Genomic DNA, 17,363 nt, shown 5'->3' on the forward strand with positions numbered 1-17,363 from the left:
TACTGAATAAGATTTGTTTTGTTTTCTTCTATATTATGTATTGCATTGAACTGCTGCTACTAAGTTAACAAATTTCATGTCACATACCAGTGATAATAAACCTGATTCTGATTCTTTTGGTTACAGTGCTCAACTCCTCCACTGGCCTGAGGTTTGGGACAAGTTACCAAAGCACTTTCATCTCTCTTACTGTAGAGCTAGTCATTCAGGAGGAGAATGGATGTGAATGCAAGTGAGAGACCAAAGAAATTCTGCAGATGCTGAAATTTGGAGCAACATACTCCACCCTCTGCGTGGCAGTCTCACTCCTCCTTTCCTTTCAACCCTGCCCTGTCATATCAAATTCTTAATTTAGGCCCTCCATTTGTAAACTTAAAAAAGGTTGCCGGATCAGTAATCACACCACACAGTTAGTACTTTAACCTTTTCACCAGTTTATTGCGCTCAGTTTAGCCGGCGAGAAAGAACTCTGAACAGTCATCAAAGAGAGACAGAGACTCTGTCTCTCCTTGGAGGCTCAGATGAGCTTTCTGATTTTAAAACACAAATGCTACAATATATAGAATGAGCAGACAAAGAACACTTAGTTACAATGGTATGTTAAGACAGTTAGAGCGAAACCCAATTACTTTGATAAGAGAGTCCACTAAATCAGAGTTTAATTACAAATAGATATATTGTCCACCCCGTACCAGCCATCCCTGTAGCTAGGACCCTGACTTAATTAGAGACAGATGTTCTTATCATTGAACCTCTCAAAAGTAAAGACTTAAGTCAGTGGAGCAAAACAATAAAGCATGACCTACGTGAGTACTGAGTAATTTCAGCCCTCATGTCACCTTGAAGAGGCAGCTACAGGCTGTTAATCAGACGAGCTTTTAATCTATGGGCCTGTTCTTCAGCAAAAGCAACAGAATTTGTTCACTAACACACATCGGGTTGCACTTAAGTTTTTAACCCATTATTTACAAGAGTCCAAGAATCATGTCTTACTTCCCCAACATCCTTAAACTTTATCACGTTGCTCGGGGTCAACCATGAATGTTACGTCTCAGATGTCAATAGGCAGTACAATATGGAGAACAAGCTATTGTCCATTAGTTGTCTCCCCCTCTTCAAGCAGCTGATGAATCCAAAGTAACAACAGAAACCAATAAAGTTTGGCACCAGCAGCATTGCAGGATTTGTTAGTCAGCATTGAATTCCACGTAGAACTATCTAAGGGACTCCAGCTCCAGAATTTTCCTCAGAGTTTGCTCCAGAAGCCTTCCCCGTGAGTGGTATTGCCGCAAGGCAGAGGATGTTTGAGTTCAGAGTTTTCCTCCTCCTGGATGAGCTGCAAGTCACAGCCGATGAGCTCCAAATGCCTGAACCAACTGGTTTTAAGGTGCCAGAAACTCACCTTTCCCCTTTCTGTCAATAGAAACAGTTCCACTGGGCTTAATAGCTAAGCCACGTATAAAGGCCAGAAACTGGACTTGGTTGTTGGAGGCTATTTGAGACACCCACAATTAGGAGCATTTAATAGCTAGTGGGAGCTTATTCCCATTACCGCCCCCAGCTATAACAACCTTAAGGAGCATTAGTTTGAAATATTGACTATGTATTCTCTTTCGTATATGCTGTCTGACTTGCTGAGTTCCTCCACCATTTTGTGTGTATTGTCAATAGAAGCAACGTTGCCAGAGGAATCCTTAAGATAATGTTAGAAGAACCTTTGCTCCAGCCCCTCCAATCTACAAAACCAGGCTATAAAAATCCTGTAATCCAGATAAGTACTTTGGTGCCAGGCTATTAGATTTTCTGAATTATTGGATGTTATTCCCAATTACCTCAAAATATTTTACTTTTGATTTTACATTGCAGAGCAGTGTAATAATTCTTTTGTGAGCCCAATGAGTTTAAATGGAGCAGGAAACCGCTCCCAACTGATTATAAAGGGAGCACGATGAAGAAAATTTGTTGAGTTTCAACTTGAATTAATGGGGATATGGGCTGAGTACATGATCAGGGTCTTGTCTTGCCACATTGATATATACAAAGTGGAAATTAAGAACTGTCTGGACACCAGCTTTAGCTGCAAACCTACCCATATTCCTGACACCTAATGTTCCTAATTCACTCCCAGCCCATACTTCTAGGAATACATAATCAACCTCATGCTTGCATGGATCCCAGATAGTAGGTTTGTGCATAACAAGTACTTGGTGTACTATTAAATAAGCCAGATGCCAAACCACTGGAACTACTTAACCTTGAACACTATTATTAAAGTTTGACTGGACACAAACTTGCAGTACATGGAGCAAGGGTGGAGATTATTGAGAGCATGAGCTGACTGACCCTCAGCCCTGTGTTACATGGGGCCATTCAAGTTAGTGGAATGAAAAAGAGCATGATAATGGTTCCTGCAAAGACATTTGCTGGGACAAAAGCTTTTGCCTGAAATTCCAAATGTAAATCCCAAAGTTATGTATGGATGGTTGCTTGCCCGCCACCAGAGTTAAGGACATCTTTGTGCTGAAGAGTGATTTGTAGTGGAAGGGAAGAATACAGTTGTTACATCATCAGGGAACCAAGAACAAAGATTAGACAAGAAGTTGAGTTCTGATGCATGTACATATATAGTTAGGGTCGAAATTAATGGACAGAATCTCAACAGTAATAATCTAGAATACCACCAGGTTGGTGTAGAATCAATAAAATCGGGAAGTTGAATGTTTGGTTCAAAGAATAATGTGGGAAAATGCTTTCAGTTTATAGGGGCTGATACTAGAATGATACTGATATTTGAATGGATTTTACTTGAATCTTTACAGTTCTTTGGCGAGTGCCATTAGAATCTTAATATTCACTTGCAAGGTCAGAAAAGAATACTAATTTAACATTGTCAGAAAGACACTACCTCCGGTTGGGCAACATTCCTCAAGAATGGCCTCAAGAATGTCAGCCCAGAGGAGTTGGTGTTGAATGGATGAGTGTTTTTATTCATTCAGGGGGTATGAATGCTATGAACAAATATGGTATTTATAAGTTAACAATATCATTGGGCCCGGCATCTCAGAAGATAGCCCAAAAGAGTGAGCCCCATTTACTTGCAGGGTTAAATGAGAATTCAGCAATTTCATTGGCACAGTAACTAACACTAGCTTTTTAATTCCAGATTTATTTAATTAGTTGAAATTAAATTCTGACTGATACAAGAATTTATCAGTTGAACCAAGTATGGCAAATGACCTGCTTATCTATTTGTATTTTTGTTAAGTTTAAAGAAAAAATCAACAGCTGCCTTATAAAGCAATTGAAGAATAATATATTTGAGAACTTAAAATTTGACTTGAACTTTATTGTGTAAATCAACACTTAAATTACATAATAGTAGAAACAGTTCAAGAACTTTTAAATCTAGTTTAAGGAGTTAGAATTCCAGGTTGTAATATGATTGTAATATTTTAATTTAGCATTTAAACCAGATTTTGGACCGCGTTTAAGGTTGAATTACAACAATGTTGAATTCTTTTGCAGATACGCATACTTTTGTAGAAAAACTTTTTGATGCTATAACTGCAAAGAGTTACCTACCTCAGTTTGAACAGTTGTCATCTGTGAATGTAAAATCTGAGCCTGTACGGCAAGAACGAGAAGATAAAAAAGAAGAGGTAAATTTAATCTGGTTCTCTGATAGACACGAGATTCTTCAGATGGTGGAAATCAAGAATAACTCTCACAAAATGCTGGTGGAACTCAGCAGGTCAGGCAATATGTTTAGAGAGGAATAAACTGTTGACGCTTTGGGCCAAAGCCCTTCTTCAAGATTCGATGAAGGGTCTCAACCCAAACTGTCAGCTGTTTATTCCTCTCCATAGATGCTGCTTGATCTGCTGAGTTCTTTCAGCATTTTGTGTGCGTTACTGTAGTTCTCCAATTGAATTGCTGTACAACTGTTGAGACTTTCTTGTATTCATTGTTAATAATCAGTACTTGTTTTACAGGGGAGTAAAGATGATGATGATCGAGACAAAAAATTTCCAAGGCGGTTGAATCACAGTCCATTACAATCAGGATCAAGATACAGAGACAACCGGTAATTGTGCTATTAAAGTTGTATTTTAAAGAAAATCCTCTTGTGTCTGTCAGTACTTTCCAGCTGCCTTGATCTTAAACACCAGTTTATTGCCTTGTTGAACCGCTAAAGCCTCAAACATTTAAGTGTGAGTAGCTGTTGTAAGATATTTCAACAAGGTACTCGTGGATCTTGTTGCTTTTTATCTTGTATTTTGTTTATCATTGTGCACCAGCTTCAATTCTTTCACTTTTACTTTTTTTAACTACATAGTTGATCCATTATCATGTCAAATTAGCATTCCTCCAAAAATAATATCACTGGTTTAAAAAAAAGTGTTTTAATTAGAGATTGAAGCAATGTAGTTCATTTCAGCTGGTTGGTATACATGGAATTGAGAAAGACTTTGGGCATAGTGTTTTTTAAAAAAAAAAAAGTAATTTGTTTTAGAGGTTCAGGTAAGCTCTGGCATTTTTATGATTTGAAATATAGTAAAAACAAAACGCAGTCAAGAGAGGAATTTTTAGACTTTTTTTTAATGCAAGCAAGGTGCTATGGTATGTATGCACTAAGTTATAGAGAAAGATGCAGCACAGAAACAGCCACTTTGGTCAACAGAGTCTGTATCAAACATCAAACATTCAATTATACACTAACCCTATACTAACTCATGTTATTTTATCCACATTTCCATCAAACTTCTCCTGGTTTCTATCATCCACCTGTATGTGCTACAGACTGTTCAAAAGTGTTCAATTAACTAAATATATCCCGTGGTTTGACATGTGATCTAGGGGAACCAGAGCACCTGGAAGAAACCCACTCTGCTGGAGGGAGATCATGTAAATCAAAATAGACAGGAACAGAGATCTGAGTTGAACCCAGATCACTGAAGCTATGAGACAGCAGCTTTACTAACTGGAGCACTGTGCTGCTTTCAGTGCATGGCATTGTAAGATGTTCTTCAATGTGCCTGTCCCTATTTTCTTTCAAGCTAACCAATACTGACAATTCAAAAATTTATTGTCTCCCTTTGGAATATTCAGAAATTCAGTTTGAATAATATTCAGATCCATTTGCTCTTGAAACTTAATAATATCCTTCCTGTGATTGGATCAGAACAAATTAATGAATGCCTGAGTAGTGGCATACACAGAAACAATGGAAAATGTGCTTCTTCTCTGGATAGTGAAGTATACATCGATCAAAAGAAATGGACAGAGACTAGATTTGCCTGTGTAATGTTATGGACTATTTTTGCACTATTTATTTCTTAGTGGCAGAATGCTTATATTTCTATATTAAATATTTAACAGCCTTGTCTAGAACACATTTAGAACATAGTACAGCACAAGACCGACCCTTTGCCTCACAATGTTGTGCTGATCCTTTAACTTGAAAATCAATCTAACTATTGCTTCCCACGTAACCCTCCCTTTTTCTTTGATTGTGCCTATCTACAAGTCTGTTAAATGTATGTAATATATCTGTCTCTTCCACCACCCCTGGCAGCATGTTCTATATGTAAAACTACTCTGTAAAACAAAAAAACTACTTCTGATATGCCTCCTATATTATCCTTTATTCTCCAAACACACTGAAGTATTTGCCATTACTGCCCTGGGAAAAATTCTCTGGCTGTCTGTGCTACACACACAAAATGCTGGAGGAACTCGGCAGGCAGGGAGCATCTAGGACAAGAGTAAGTCGACGGTTCAACGGTAAGTCTTGTCCAAGATGCTACCTGGCCTACTGAGTTACTCCAGCATTTTGTGTGTTGCTCAGATTTCCAGCATCTGCAGATTTTCTCTTGTTTGTGATTAGCAGTCTGCACTATCTGTTTTTTGTCTCCTTGTACACCTCTATATCAAGCGACCTCTCGTCTTCTCCCTTCGCTTCAATGAAAAAAGGCTTGGCTCACTCAACCTATCCTCATAAGATGTGCTTTTTAAAATAGACAGCCTCCTGGTAAATCTCCTTTGCATCCTTTGTAAAGCTTCCACATCCTTATAATGAAGAGACCAAAACTAAACACAATTTTCCAAGTGTGATCTAACCAGAGTTTTATGAAGCCGCAACATTACCTCGCAGTTCTTGAACTTAGTCTCCCGACTAATGAATGCAACACACCATAGACCACCTGAACCACCTTATCAACCTACACTGCAAATTTGTGGGTTCCTCGATTATGGACCCCAAGATTCCTCTGCTTCTCGACACTGCTAAGAATCCTGCCTTCAGGTTCGACCTTCCAAAGTGAATCTCTTCACACTTTTGTAAATTGAACTTCTTTCACTCTTTCTCGATCCAGCTCTCCATCATGTCAATGTCCCATTGTAATATAACCTACAATAACCTTCTACATTATACACAACTTCAACCTTCATGTCATTTGCAGACTTACTAACCCACTCTCGCACTTCCTTGTCCAAGTCATTTATAAAAATCACCAAGAGCAGGGATCCCAGAACAGATCCTTGCAGAACACACTGGTCACTGAATATACTCTACCTACTACCACCCTCTACGTGTGCAAGCCAATTCTAAAACTATGCAGCAAGTTTTCCTGGTTTTCACCCTTCTGACTTTCTGAATGAGCTGCCCACAGGGAACCTTGTTCATTGCTTTACTAAAATCCATGTACACCACAACCACAATGGCAAAGCAATGTGCGATGCTGTTACATCTCATATGTTTTGGAGTTCGGAGTTCAATTCCGGCACTTTTCTGCGAGGAGTCTTTGTACATCCTTCCTTCCCATGGAATGAGTGGATTTTCCTCCGGTACGCCAGTTTGCTCCCATAGTCCAAAGACGTACGGACTATGTGGATTGGTCATTGTAAATTTTCCAGTGATTAGGTTAGGGTTAATTGGATTTGCTGGGCTGGTGAGGCTCAAAGAGCCGGAAAAGCCTACTCTGCAGTGTATTGCTAAGTATATCTTGATAAATACCCAAACTAACCAACCCACCAAACACTGCTCTGTCTTCATCAATTTGTCTTGTCACCTTGAAGAATTCAATTAGGCTTATGAGGCATGACCTGCCCCTCATATAGCTATGTTGACTAATCCTAATCAGACTATTGTTCTCCAAATGCTCATAAGCCCTATCTCTTAAAAAGTACTCTCCAATAATTTACCCTCCACTGATGAAAGACTCACTGGTCTATAATGTCTAGGGTTATCTCTGTTTCTTTAACAAAGGAATAACATTTACCACCCTCGAATCTTCTGCTATTACTCCTACGGCCAATGGAGTTGCAAATATCATCGCCATAGACGATGATCTCTTCCCTCGCTTCCCGCAAAAAGTTGGGGTAAAACCTGTCTTGCTTCATGGACTTAACTACCATGATGTTTTCAGAAGTTCTAGCACATTCTCTTTTTTCATGATGCTGACCTCATATTTGTCAAAGTCCCTCTCACTGGTTAATAAAGAGACAAAATATTCATTAAGGACCTCTCCTACCTCCCACAACTCCAGGCACATGTTTCCTCTTTCATCCCTGATTGGTTATGCCCTCAGTTGTCATCCTTCTGTTCTTCACATGTGTGCAGGACTCCTTGGGCTTTTCCTTAATCCTTCTCACTAGCTCTCCTAAGTGCATTCTTAAGCTCCTTCCTGGTTTTCTGGTAACTCCCCAGAGGCGGTTTAATTCTTGCTTTCTTAATTTTGTCACGTACCTTGTGACGGGTTAAAGAACCAGCAGAAATGGAAAACACTTCGGAGTCCAGTATTGCTATATAATAATATTTATTAGTAACTACACAATACAGTAATATAAATGCAGATAAATCAAACAGGTTAGCAATGATTATATATAAGTAAGTGTGGAAATGTATATGAAAACCAACCTTCTTCAAGTCTTGGGCTAAATAGATAGTCTTATGACAATGAGTAAAGTTCAGTTCCGTTCGTGGTGTTGAGTAGTGATGGAGAGAGAGGGAGAGATTTGAGTCTCCAGATGAGCTGACGCCATCGATCTTCCCGTTTACCTCCAAAATCCTTTAAAAGTCACCGACTGTGACCACAACAAAGGGGACCGTTTTCTGTGGTGGAGCTATCAACCCAGGGAAGGGTTGGACACGTGGACAACTCCCCACCGGTCAATCCCTTTTCTCACTGCAAGAGCCACTGATTGATCCGCCTGATCGATCCTCCCAAAAACCCACTTTTTCTGTGGGCACAACAAAGCTCATTCAGTGTCCAAAAACATGTACCTGAGGTCTATCATCTGACCTACTATTTATCTCACCGTACTGAGTACCAACTATCATTCAAATAACTCCTCCTTTCTTTGTCTGTGTAAGAGTGTACTAGCAGGCAAATGTCCATGGAGAAAGTATAAACATGCTTCAGAGAAACTATAACCTTGATTGTCCATCAAATAATGCCACCCTCGGTCACCATAGTGACTTACGAGCAGCCCGGTGCTCTCTCTCTCCAACTCAGCAGAAAAGTTAATCTCAGTTCCTCCTTATGCCTTATAGTGACAGTCTAAAAGTTAGTCTCTGTCTCTCTGTCTCTCTGTCTCTCTTTTCAAAACAAGATGTCGGTGTCAAATACCTCTCTCTCTTTCAAAAGCATAGCTCATAGGGGTAATTTAGGACCCCGTCACACCCCTAAATATGTTTTTTTTCTTAATCTGGACCTAGATGTTCCACATATCTTGTCAACCATGGTTCCTTCACCCTACCATTCTTTCCCTGCCTCAATGGAACAAACCTAACCTGAATCCCATGCAAGTGCTCCCTAAACAAGCTCCATATTTCTGGTGTGCATTTCCCTGAGTGCATCGGTTCCCTATTTACGCTGCCTGGATCCTGCCAAATAGCATCCTAATTTGCCTTCTACCAATTCTTTTCCATACAATTGGCTTCTATCCCTCTCCAAGTCTATGGTAAACATCAAGCAGTTGTGGTCACTGTCTCTGAAATGCTCACCCACTCTGAGATCAGTCACATGACCTAATTGTGTAGTACCAGATCCAGTATGGCTTTTCTTCTTCTCGGCCTGTCAGGAATCCTTCCTGGTCACATCTTACGAATTCAGTCCCATCTAAATCTTTTACACTAAGGAGGTGCCAACCAATATGAGGTAAGTTGAAGTCACACGACAATGACCCTTTTTATTTTTGCACCTTTTCAAAATTTGTCTCCCAAACTGCACCTTAATGTCTCTGTTTCTTTCAGTGTGTGTGGGGTCTATAGAATCCTCCCAGTGAAGTGATTACTCCCATACTGTTTGACTTCCACCTATATTGACGCATACGATTCCTCTATGACATACTCCCTTTCTGCAGATTTGATAATATCCCTGATTAGCATTACCACTCCCCCACCTATTTTACCTCCCTCTCTGTCCCTTTTTAAACATTTAAACCTCGGAACGTCCAGCATTCATTCCTGCCCTGGTGACAGTCAGATCTCTGTAACTGCCCTAATATCTCGGTCCATGTACTGACCCATGCTCAGAATCTAATGCCCTGTTCCTGATACTACTTGCACTAAAATAGACACATTTCAATTTGTGCAAATGCCCTTTCTACTGCCTATCCTTCCTACCCAGCTTCCTCTATTCTCTCTAGAGGACCTCATTCCTTTTCCTGCCATTGGTACTAGTATGTATTATGATTTCTGGCTGCTCATCCTTCCCCTTCGGAATGTTGGAGAAATCCCTGATCCTGACACCTGGGAGGCAAGACACCACCCAGTAGTCTTTTTCACATCCTGAAAATTGCCCCTCTCTTTGCTGTAACTATTGAACCCTTGTCAGCATTGCACTACTCTTCTTCCCACCCCTCCCCTTTCCCTCTGAGCTATAGGGCTAGACTGTGTGCTGGAGAGCTGGTCACTGTGGCTCTTCCCTGGTAGATCATAGCCAGCCACACAACTCTCCCCGCCCACGTCCCCACAGTATCCAAATAAGTATCCCTGTTATTTAGGAATGGCCAAAAGCACACCCCGCACTAACTGCCCATTCCCCTTCCCTCTCCTGACAGTCACCCAGCTACTTCCCTCCTGCAACTCAGGAGTGACTACCTCCCTGTTACTTTTATCTATCACCTTCTCATTTTCCTGAATGAGCCAAAGGTCATCCAGCTGCAGCTCCAGTTCCCTAACAATTTTTAAGGATCTGCACCTCTCACAGGCTATCAAAGAGACTGGAGGTCTCCCAGATCTCTCACATCTTGCATGAGGAGCATGCCATTGACCTGAGATCCACTCTCACTACTGTAGCTAGCTACTAATAGGCAAAGAGAAACCTGACAAACTTCATTGTAGCCTCCACTTCTCTTCGCCGAAGCCTCTAAAGTTTAAAGTTCTGTTCCCATTCTAACCTTGTCCCATTCACACAATAGCCACTCTGCTTAAACATAACCTTATTTTATTGACCTTTGCTAGGTGCCTATTAACCCAAACAATTTCATTCTCTGCACCAAGACCCAAAAGGCCCTGCTCGCATTTTAAATCTGACACTTAAACCAAATTTCACAAATCAAAGCTGAGGCGGAGTTGTATTTCTATATTGTGATGTCTTGAAATGTACAATTCTGAAGTAAGAAATTTTGTTTTCTTAAATATTCAGCTTCAAATAAAATGGTTCAGTAAATGACCATGATATTTGTGGCTAATTCTTCACGTTGGTTATTCAAACAAACTGCTTATTTCAAGTTATGGCTACTAGCTTGCAGCATTGACAGTTTTGCCTCAGGCCCATGTATCTTTAAACCTAAAATTATGCCAGGAGTTTGTTCTTGTAGTGCAGGGAACATTCAGAAATACATTATTCAGTTAAAGTCTCAGTATTTACCCTGTGGCACAAGTACTCTTTTGAATTCAGTCCATTTGCTTTTTCGAAAGGTGGTAATTTGTAGTAGTGATTTTTTTTTTATTTTGAGCATCAGCTGTACTGCAGTGTCTTGACAGTTTAATGTTTTGTTTCAGTTGTCCTGAATAGACCACATCAGAAACTGACAGGATATCTAACTTGCATGGCCTACTCCCATCAATAGATTCTTCTGTCACCTTTCTCTCTTCATGCCCCCACCCATCACTCCCCAGAATCTTTTGCAGTTCCCACAATTAGAAAGGGTGATGTTGACTTATGTATGGAACCTTCCTGCTGCCTGTGGTTCAATGTATATTGTTAATTTTTCTTCTAAATTGGTACATCTAAAATATTGCATAATTTACTGGATAATAAGTATCAAAACCCTGGGTGTTAATTATGAAAATGCTCATCTTTGCTAAGGTGAACTATTTAATGTTAACTTTGAAAAAGCTGATCAGAAATCCATGTGGAGTTCCTATTCAGCAGGAAGAATCTTGGACTGTGGCTGGTTTAGAAAAGTATTTTTCAGGTTGATCAGTGGCTACTTGGTGTGTACGAGGCTTACAAGTTGAGGTCAAGGGTGCAGTCAGATAATCATTTAGTAATGATACAGTTTCTGTTAACTTTTAGAAACCGTGATGACAGAAAAAGTGATCGTTCTCGTAAAAGGGAGTATGACCGCTATCCTCCAAGGAGGGATTCATACAGGGACAGATACAACAGAAGAAGAGGAAGAAGCCGAAGCTACAGTAGGAGTCGGAGTCGCAGTTGGAGTAAGGAAAGAAACAGGGACAGAAGCAGAAGCAGGAGTAGAAGCAGAGGTAGTTATATTTAAGTCCTTGAGCTTTGAACTTGAAAATACCATGAGTCAGCAATTTTATCCAAACTTGTGGTCTTGCATGCTGCTGTTTGGCTAAGTTTGTGATCACTTACATGTATACTGTAGGGTAATTTATAAACTTGGTTTATAATTATTCAACTTCAGTAAATCTAAATGATTTCGATTAGAGCAGCTTTTTTTTCTCTCTGGTTGTATAGACCCTTGGTTTTAGAGAGCGAGCACAGGTTAAGGATCCCTCTATACAGGGATTTGAATAGTTAATCAATTTCATGAATGTGGCCACAGAATGCCTTTGCTTTCATATAAACTTTCCCATTATTTCTATCTATAATTACAAAAGTGGTTGCATTCAGCATCCGGTAGCATTAAATGGTATGTCTTTCTCAGAGGGACCTGATGGACATTTATTTTGGAGTGCCAATGTATTTTATGCATGTGATATCGGTGAGATACTTGTAGTTGAGATGAATGAGCAAGTAACCAAATACTTTGTGCACCTCCAACATGGTAATGGTTGCTGGTAGACAAATTAGTTGTAGATTTTTAATTTTAGTCAGTTGCATAACATAATGCACGGTTGATTGTTTTTCCCATTTCCAGTTCACTTAACAATACATAACAATACCTCAATTTAGAACTATAAAAAAAGAAAAAATGCCTGTTATCTTATAGCTAGGAAGCATGTAGATGATATGATGGTATATGCCACAAAATTGTTCCAAGCTTCATAAATATTCTATTCTAGATTCTCATACTTGATCTGCTCTTGCTTTAGAGCAGGGTTTCTCAATATTTTTCATGCTATGGATGCCTATTATTAACTGAAGGGTCTGTGGAACTTTTGATGCAACAGTTCTCTGACCTTTACATTGTCTTGCTGTGCTGACTAGCCTTCTACCTGCTACTCTTCATAATATTGATCTTAATCAAATTTGTAGTCTTTAGTGACACCATTGTTGTCATCATCTCATTAAGCTTCATTGTTTCAGAAACTCTTGTGCTCCAGAATCCATTAAGAATTTTGTGCTTCAATTCTGGACTCTTGGTCATTGTGTTTCTCTTTTCTGCTTGTTCATAATCTTGTTGCCCATGCCCGGGTCCTCTGCCGTGGAATTCTTTTGAAGAAGTTTCATCTCTTAGTTACTTTTAAAGCAGGCACCCAAAAACTTCAAGTACCTGAGTACTGTCCAGGCTTTGTGTATAATTTTATCTGCGAAAGTTGTTTCGATTGTTCAAACACTCACCAGCAGCATCCTCAACTTAGTCATCCACTACACGCAAAATTATCAAAATTACGATTGCTCTTCACTAGGACAGAAAGTCTACTATAAATGTGGTAACCTGTTAGGTTCCTAATCTACTTTGTGCAAATGTCCTCCTGACGGTTTCTCTTAAGTTTAAAGTCACACAGTAATCAGTTATTGATTTGAACATGTACTTAAAATCAGTATTTTGTCGACATGCATGGACTTTGAGTTTGCTAGCTGACCTGTGAATCGAGGACTAAATATATTCTAACTCTACTTGATCTGCGGGTGGGGGGGGGGAGAAGAATCGGTATCATAATACCATAACAAATTTTCATTGTAAGAAGTTAGTTCAATTTGAATTCAGAGGATGTTGGGAGACGTAAATGGACTGTCGATGGGCCAAGTGGTCACTTCCTGAGCTGCTGCATTGTTGTGATACCATGAGCTGCCCCCTTCTGCCTTTCCTGACTCTGAAGGAACAATCCACAATTTTAAATGAGCAGTTGAGTAGAGAAAGTGGTTTTGTCTGTGAGGCATAGAAGAATTAGGCCATTCAGCATATTGAGTTTGCTCCAGCATAAATTCATAGCTGATTTATTTTCTCTCTCAAGCCCATACTTATGCCTTCTTCCCGTAACCTTTGATACCCTTACTAATCAAGAACCTTTCAACCTTGGCTTTAAATGCATTCACTGACTCCTGCATAGCCGTCTGTGGTAACATATTTCATAGCTTCAGCACCCTCTGGCTAAAGAAATTCCTCCCCATCTAAGGTAATTATCCCCTACTACTTCCTCTCCAGTTTCATTTTTCAGTGGTGCGATGTCTACTCTTGCCTCTCTTTTGCTCTTTATATATCTGAAAAAATCTTATGGTATTTTATATTATTGGGTAGATTACCTTCATATTGTATCTTTTCTCTCCTTATTGCTTTTTGTCTTTCTGTTTCTGTTTATAAGCTTCCCAATCCTCTGGCTTTCAGCTAATTTTTGCTATGTTGCATGCTTTCTCCTGTTGCTCTTCTGCTGTCTCTGACTCCCTTGTCAGCCATGGTTGCCTCCTCCTCCCTTCAGAATGCTTCTTTGGGATGAACTGATCCTGCATATTTTGAAATACTCCCAGAAATTCTAACTGTTGCTGCTCTACTGTCATTTGTTCCGCTGTTTAGGGTCTATGAAAATGGATAAATTGCCAGGGTTAGATGTAATATATGTATCTCGGACTGACAATAAGCAATGAGCGAGATGTGGTATTGTGTCAGCATTTATGCTAACAGATAGTGCTGGAAAATTGGAGAATGATAATGTTTTAAAAAGCGGGGGGCGGGGGGACTAGTTAGTTACACACCAGTTAGTTTAATTTGAGTGAGATATTTTTAGAATCAATTCAATTAAACAATTAAAGTAAACTAACCAGGGACAGTCAGCATGGATTTGTGTCTGACTAACAACTTAATTTTTGAGGAGGTTATAAAGATTAATGAGGGCAGTGACAGTTGGTCAAAGAAACACATGGAATCAGGAATTCTAGAATTTGGATCCAAAATTGCTTCAGTGGTAGGAAGTAAATGGTAGTGGTTAAGAAGTACATTTGCCATGGGTATTATCAGTGGCTTTCCGGGCGTTTCGCACATGTTTTCTTGCTTTTTGTTGTATCCATTAATTAGTTTGAGATAAATGTCAGGTTAAAGAAGTTGGGAGGTGATGGGGGAAAATTGGCTGAAAGTTAGGAGCAAAGCTACAGGCTACTTAACAATATATAAGTACTAATTGTTGAGTGAAAAATAGGAAATAGAATTTAATCCAAGGAAACATGAGACAATACGTTCGGGAAGGTTTAACAAGGCAACAGAATATACAGTACTTTTTAGGATATTCAGTTCCATGGAGGAATAGGGGTTCTCTGTGTTGTGTCAAATGTGCAGCCCTTTTGCCCTACATCATTAATAGTGGCAGGACAGGTTAATAAGGAGATTTTAAAGAAAAAAGGTAAACAGGAGGGTCTTATTAGCCAGCACACAGAAAATGAGAATAGAGAGTTTATGCTTGGAACTTAACGTTTGGCATTAGTTACGCCACAGCTTGACGACTGCAGTTGTCATTTTACGGGAAATGAGATTGCATTCGGAAATGATTTATGTAGGTATTGGTTGCACTGACAATGATTGCTGTGAGGAAGGATTGAATGAGCCAGGCTGAGGCTAGTATTAAGGTGTATAAAATCAAGAAGTCCAGTAGGTTCTTGTTTACTGTATATTTTTGTTGGTAAAGGAGTCAAAAAGTTATTTGACATAAATGTGAATTAATAAGTAATAGTGTAGATGTTTTCTGAGATTTATAGGGGCTTGAAAGGCTGGGAGAGATGGGGGAAAACTGACATTTACGGTTTCCATTCAAAGTGCACTTGGTGAACTGCAAGGGCTTGTGCTAGATTGGGATCGGTTGTGTGTTCTTTCAACCAGTATAGATGTAACACACCAAATGCCTTCTGTGCCGTAAATTTTCTCTGATTTATGAGATGTGAAATAGAGATGTAATATCAATGGCCTGTATGATAACTCATACTGTAAGAACTGGGAAAGGATTATGAATAATATTGTGTATCACTTGGGTTATATACTTGGGTTTATGGGTTTACGTCCATTCTCATTTTGCATTTATCACCGAACTTAGCCAGTGGTATGCTCCAGAGTTAGTCAATTTAATCAGGTTCTACATCATTTTGTTTGGTGCATAATAAAGAACAACATTCATGCAGTGTACAGTTTAATGTCTCCTTCCAGATGGTATTCTAAGTCCATTCAAACTTACAAATTTGTTAAAAATATATTTCACTTTTGTCCATTTAATTATATAGCTGAAGATTTTATTTGGACTTGTGTGAAGGTTTTGTTTGTAATTTCAAATGAACAACTTGTACCACAATGGGTTTTACTAAGTTCTTTATGAATAAGTAAATAGAGAGCCATGTTTTAATATTGGATTCTTTTTATTCCTTAGAGCGAGATTCAGGGAAGTCAAAGTATGATGTCGATAGGACAGAATCATCGGAAAGTGGCTACACTCCTAATAGTGTGCCTGGCATTACATCTGGACATTTTCCTGTTCCTACTCTAAGTAGTGCAATCACAGTTATAGCACCAGCTCACCATGGTAACACCACAACAGAAAGTTGGTCAGAGTTTCATGAGGACCAGATAGATCACAACTCATATGGGAGAGGGCCAATTCCAAAGAAGCGTTGTAGAGACTATGATGGTAAGATTGCAAAATAACGATGTTGAAATGAACTGCATCCTATTTAACTATAAAACTTGGCATCAGAAGTTCAAGTACAGTAAGATATGAAAAGAAAACAAATGTTGTATCGGCTGTGGTATGAGAAAGAATTAACTCTTCAGGTCGGTGACCTGGCTGATCTAAAGTTTTATTTATTTTGCATTTCCAGTATCTGCCATATTTGTTTTGAAATTGCAAATATGATTTAATCTTAAATAAAAGCTACAGTGACTTTCAGTGGGAGAAGAAAACGTGCCTGTTTTCAAATGCTTTCATTAGTGGGCACTTGATAATGGAAAAGTTTGCGAAGTCGCAACAATGGGGCATCAACTTATTCCCACTATTTTACTGTATTTGCTTCTGAAAAAATGGTCAGAGATTGTTTCATTTACCATAGGTATCCCATCAGCAGGCTTTTACTGTATTAAATCAACTATATAGTATCATAATAGGTAAAAAATAGTTATTTTTGATGTATTGCAGATTGTTTTATTTGTAAGTATCTTGTGCTGCAATTTATTCATTTTCTTTTACAGAAAAGGGATTCTGTATGAGAGGTGACATGTGTCCTTTTGACCATGGAAGTGATCCTGTAGTGGTAGAAGATGTAAATCTTCCAGGCATGCTGCCTTTTCCTTCTCAGCCCCCAGCAGTTGAGGGACCAAATCCTCCTGCCCTTCCACCTCCACCGCCCATTCTGACTCCTCCTCCTGTTAATCTCAGGCCTCCAGTACCTCCACCAGGTCCATTACCACCAAGTCTGCCTCCTGTTGCAGGTACGTTGTAAACTTTTTGTACTTGCATAGCTTTGCAAAAATGAAAGAGTGATACAGGATACCATCATTGGTCATCAAACTTTGTCAATGCTGAATGTAAGAATTGTATTTTGGTATTCCCCTAATAAATCTCTGCACACTTAAGGAGATGATCATTTCTGTCCCTTCAAACTGATTTCTTTGTAAAGTCATAGTTGTATCTCAGTTCTTTCACAACTGATTGACCTTCCCACTCCTTAAAACACGGGCTGTTCTGTAATGGAAGAAGCAATCTTAAATGTTCACTTTAAATAAATGAGCTGTATATAGTTATGCTCCCT

At 39.2% G+C, this 17,363-nt stretch overlaps 1 protein-coding gene across 4 annotated transcripts in view; it reads left to right on the forward strand.

Annotated features, from left to right (window-relative positions):
- rbm26 (RNA binding motif protein 26) overlaps positions 1 to 17,363 on the forward strand; it is a 170,385-nt gene that overhangs the window by 58,399 nt on the left and 94,623 nt on the right. For all 4 annotated transcript variants that reach the window (XR_011886084.1, XR_011886083.1, XM_072258752.1 and 1 more), the window contains 5 exons: positions 3,526 to 3,659; positions 3,993 to 4,084; positions 11,529 to 11,719; positions 15,989 to 16,246; positions 16,804 to 17,043. Coding sequence is in view for 2 of the 4 variants with exons in the window: in XM_072258752.1 (XP_072114853.1) it covers positions 3,526 to 3,659; positions 3,993 to 4,084; positions 11,529 to 11,719; positions 15,989 to 16,246; positions 16,804 to 17,043 (915 nt within the window). In the remaining 2 variants the exon portion in view is untranslated. The remainder of the gene's footprint in view (positions 1 to 3,525; positions 3,660 to 3,992; positions 4,085 to 11,528; positions 11,720 to 15,988; positions 16,247 to 16,803; positions 17,044 to 17,363) is intronic.

Source organism: Mobula birostris, chromosome 5 (genome assembly GCF_030028105.1).
Source record: "Mobula birostris isolate sMobBir1 chromosome 5, sMobBir1.hap1, whole genome shotgun sequence".
In the NCBI taxonomy this organism is placed as follows: domain Eukaryota; kingdom Metazoa; phylum Chordata; class Chondrichthyes; order Myliobatiformes; family Myliobatidae; genus Mobula; species Mobula birostris.